The sequence below is a fragment of the Seriola lalandi genome, unplaced genomic scaffold (genome assembly GCF_002814215.2).
Source record: "Seriola lalandi dorsalis isolate HSWRI2012SDOR001 ecotype SW California unplaced genomic scaffold, Sedor1 jcf7180002054952, whole genome shotgun sequence".
In the NCBI taxonomy this organism is placed as follows: domain Eukaryota; kingdom Metazoa; phylum Chordata; class Actinopteri; order Carangiformes; family Carangidae; genus Seriola; species Seriola lalandi.
The window spans coordinates 104,683-108,988 of NW_019525503.1; the positions used below are offsets into that span (position 1 = coordinate 104,683).

Genomic DNA, 4,306 nt, shown 5'->3' on the forward strand with positions numbered 1-4,306 from the left:
GTTACTAGAGCTGCAGAGAGAAGCCTGAGAGAGGAGATGTGAAACTACACTGAGATGGTTTTTGGTTCTTAAAACCACAAATATATCTAGTTATGGATATCAAAACTATAATATGGGACCTTTTAAAGGAGATTTATTTCATAAGGAAATGCACACAGAACAGATTGCAGTTGGAATAAAGTCAATTATCACTGGTTGTATTATGGTTTTTAAACTATTTTGTATTGTAGTAGTTTTTTGCATTTATTAAAACTTTCACAGGAGCTAGAAAAGCACTTAAGAAACACCAGTGTGTAGTTAGGACAGGTAGTCAAGACATTTAGTAATGCATCCGCTGGCTGTTACATCACGCATAGCTTCCCTTGACGCTTGATGACAATAAAACATGATGAGATGTTGGTATCACATACAGATTGTATGTCAGTAGCAGAGAGACACGGGGTCTTTCTTATTTATGTTAATTATTGAAATGATGACGCTTTACTGTTTTCTCTTGAACGTGCGTCTGCATCCTGCCAACAGCATAACAATCTGTCTTTTATTTTGAAGGTGGCCTTGTGTTCGCCAAGCCCATGAGAGACAACAAGTATGTCACCATGTTGGACCCTTTCAATGTCAAGTATGGGAAAGCAGTGTTGGCCCTTCAGTCACTGTGTGCACTGCTGAATGATTTGTTGTGGTTGGCAGCAACACTGATTGGTTTAGGTACAGTATGTTTGCACTTTACCCACGTCTACCCTCTGGTTTCTATTGTTACACTGTTGTCGTCAAGTCCACCTGAACTGAGTCAGAAACCAGGGTTTACAAGAACCTTTCAATAATGAAAAGCATTTTACTAGTTTGAATTAAAAAAAAAAACATGTAAACACTGTCACATTATGGGGATTCATTCTGGGACTAAACCATCAAATTTTAGGGTAAATCTTTGCTTTTGGTAAAGTTTTGAATGAGAGCAGCTGAAGGTTTTTGGGAGCGTTGGTATTAATTATATGTAGTGCTTAGTCAGGAATTTAATGTAAGTCAATAAAATGACAAAACAAACAATAAAATCGTCCCCTGTGTTGGTAACAGGTGGCACCACAAGTGTGATTTTGGATTTGTCCTACACTGTGAGCATCTGGATCTCTGTCATCGTCATCATTGTCTACACGCTGCTGGGCGGACTCTACTCTGTGGCCTACACTGACATCATACAGCTCGTCCTAATATTCATCACCCTGGTGAGTTCAGTAATTATTATTTTTACTTTCAGTAATGATATAGTTTCATATCTGCAGTTTTAAGACAGGAGGAAGCTTTTGATTTATCAGTTTTAAAGTGTTGAGTATTCATTCCCTTCAAATGAAATATTCTCTTTGGGACAATCTCTGTTCAATAACAATAACACAGTGATCATTAGAAAAGAAAACTAGCTGTTATTCAATTCAGGCACAGCAGTCATGTTATTTATAAATGGTATTACTTAATTTTTTTCTGAAAAAAAGAAAGTGTCTACCTTAGCACAGAGACTTACAGAATTTGAACATAAGCCTCAAAGTGATGGGAGTACCCTCCACCTCCCCTACTGACTTCAATAGAAATTCAGGACAAAAGCAGAAGTGACCCTTTTTTGTCTGTTCACAAGACTTATAGCTAATAACCAAATATTCAGTATATTGATGTCTTAAATGAAAGTTTTTAGGATGAAGTTCATCTTTTTGTTACTAGTAGAAATGATTACTTCTTCACATTTTAAGACATTTTATCCCTTCTTCCACCTTTGACAGTAAATAATTTGGTTTCCAGCTGTTTCAACAACATGTTTGCAGTTCTCAGCTTTTTCAGCAAATGGATAATTTTTCAACCATTTCAGGACATTCAAACTCCAGCTTACAAGTTCTGCTTTTAATCTTCAGCCATTGCATCAGCTACTTCAGCATTGCTTCAGCTACTTCAGCATTGCTTTAGCAGTTGCTTCAGCTTCTACAGCATTGCTATGGCAATATCATTCAGCTCTCAGCATTCACACGCATTTTCAGCAGGAAGTTTGTCTTATTCATCTCCCGTATCCAAATTTCGGCCTGTAAGTATTTCCCCAGCTTTGAAAAAATCCAGACAATATATATATCAGTGCGCGCGGCTCAATCAGGAATGGTGTGCTATGACTTTTCTTATTAATTCTAGTAATCATGACGAAGTGAATGGCAATAAAAAGTGAAAGAATTCCCATAGAGAATGAATGGGGAGACGTCTTCAGAACAACCAAACCCAGCCCTCTTTCGAACTCTACTGTTGCATCAAACTTCTACATAGAAAAATGCTTGAAATGTTAAACGGGTCACAGTGCTTGAGACTCTTTTTGATTAAATCAGTATTTTGACAACTATTACGGTTTACACAAAATCGCAGTTTACGGTTTGTGTCATTTTTAGACCGTTTCAGACTTTATAATGGGTGTGTATTGCACAGAATGTTCAGAGCTAGAGTGGATGACATCATCGCTAGAGTGGATGACATCATCGCTAGAGTGGGAGAAGCTCTAGAACTCCTCTGAATAAATTCTGTTTAACTCGCCCTCACGGCCACATATTTCAGTCTTCACACATCGTGACTTCCTCGGTAGTAGACAAATTTGTGCCGTTTCATAGAAAGTGTCTACCTTAGCAAAGAGACTTACAGAATTTGAACATAAGCCTCAAAGTGATGGGACTACCCTCCACCTCTCCCATTGACTGCAATACAAATTCAGGAGCTGATTTCCAGAGAAAAGAAGGAATGACCCATTTTTGTAACTTGCTCCTGTTTCCACATTTTTGGCTCTAGAGACGCCAAAGCCACATTATTTGTGCACAAAGATCTTGTGACACTCATGGTCCGCTCATGATTTTCATAGGAGTTACCGTTCTTTTCAAAAATACCATTTGTTTGAGAGTCTTGCCGAGTCAAAATCTCACTCAGCTGTGTCAGCTCTGTGTCTTCCAGCTAGACACAGCTGTTCAAAACAGCTCGTTAAGAAACTCTTTGACCTCTGTGATGTTTAAAAACATAGCCACACACACACACACACACAATACTAACGCAGTATCCAGGGAGAAATGGACAAAGCTGATTCTCATTGGCTAATTAGACTCATTAACTCTTACCGTTATTACTCTCAAGAGCATCTATGAGGCAAATCAGCACTGTGTATGTGTGTGTGTTCATGCCTTTCTATGATTGTGAGGACAATTTTGTTAAGAATGCATTTTTGTACACATGTATGTACACATATATTGACAGACACACAAACCATCTCCACCTTTGGATATTCACCTTATAAAAAAATCATAATTTTGGCATCTAATGTTTCGAAGCACTGTACTTCAATTAATATGAGCTACTTTTTCAACAATTTTAGCATTGTGGTGAGGTGATCTTTTCAATAGGACTCGTAGTTTTCCCTCCGATATCCCATTTTTGATGAAGTTTCATCTTAAAAGCTGTTGTCTGCCTAAGAAGACAGAGGGGATTGTGTGTGCGTGTTTCCCTCCTCCCCCTGGTGGCCACAGTCGCCAGTGGCAACCAGTGTCTCAGCAGGTGCTACTCAGGAGGTGTTACTAGGCAGAAATGGGCAAGGCTGATTCTGATTGCCTAATTAGACTAATTAATTCTTAGCCTTTAACTCAGGTATGAGAGGAACTTTAAGGTAAATCAACACGGTGTATTTGCGTGTACTTGTGTGTGTGCGTTGATGTGTGTTTCTTTGCGTTTGTGTACATGTCTTTCTATAATTGTGAGGACAATTTTGGTTAAAAAACATTATTGTGAGGTCCTGACAATTTCAAAGGGCTGTTTGAAGGTTAAGATTACACAGTTCCAAACACCACGCACACACATACATTGAAAGACGCACAAACACCATCAGCACCATATAGACACACAACAATACACACACGCATATTGACAGACACACACAAACACCATCTTCACGATTTTGATTACCCTTCAAAATAAAAGTCTCTTAGAAGCTTTTGTCTGTATGGGGATATAGTGGTATAGCTTTATTACAGACGAACATCTTTAAGGGCATGTATATGTGTGTACACATGTCTTTCTGTGGTTGTGGGGACAAATTTGTGTTTGAAACCATCAGTGTGAGGTTATTTTGGCCAGTCGTGAGAGCTTCAAAAGGCTTTCTGAGGGACACCTGCAGTGACTGAGTTCAGTGTCAGGATTACACTCTCTACAATATGAATGAAACTGAAAGTAACGTCCTTTGTACATATTGGAACATGAAGAGCGAAGTACACGCACCAAGCAGCAGGAACATTCAAAAGTTCAACCAGGA

The 4,306-nt window shown here is 38.7% G+C and overlaps 1 protein-coding gene across 1 annotated transcript in view; it reads left to right on the plus strand.

The window, feature by feature from the left end:
* Positions 1-1,661, plus strand: part of LOC111645466 (high-affinity choline transporter 1-like) — a 5,529-nt gene extending 3,868 nt beyond the window's left edge. The window contains exons 3-4 of the mRNA XM_023394685.2: positions 550-705; positions 1,072-1,661. Of these exons, the coding sequence (XP_023250453.1) occupies positions 550-705; positions 1,072-1,283 (368 nt within the window). The 3' untranslated portion in view covers positions 1,284-1,661. The remainder of the gene's footprint in view (positions 1-549; positions 706-1,071) is intronic.
* The last annotated feature ends 2,645 nt before the right edge of the window (positions 1,662-4,306 follow it).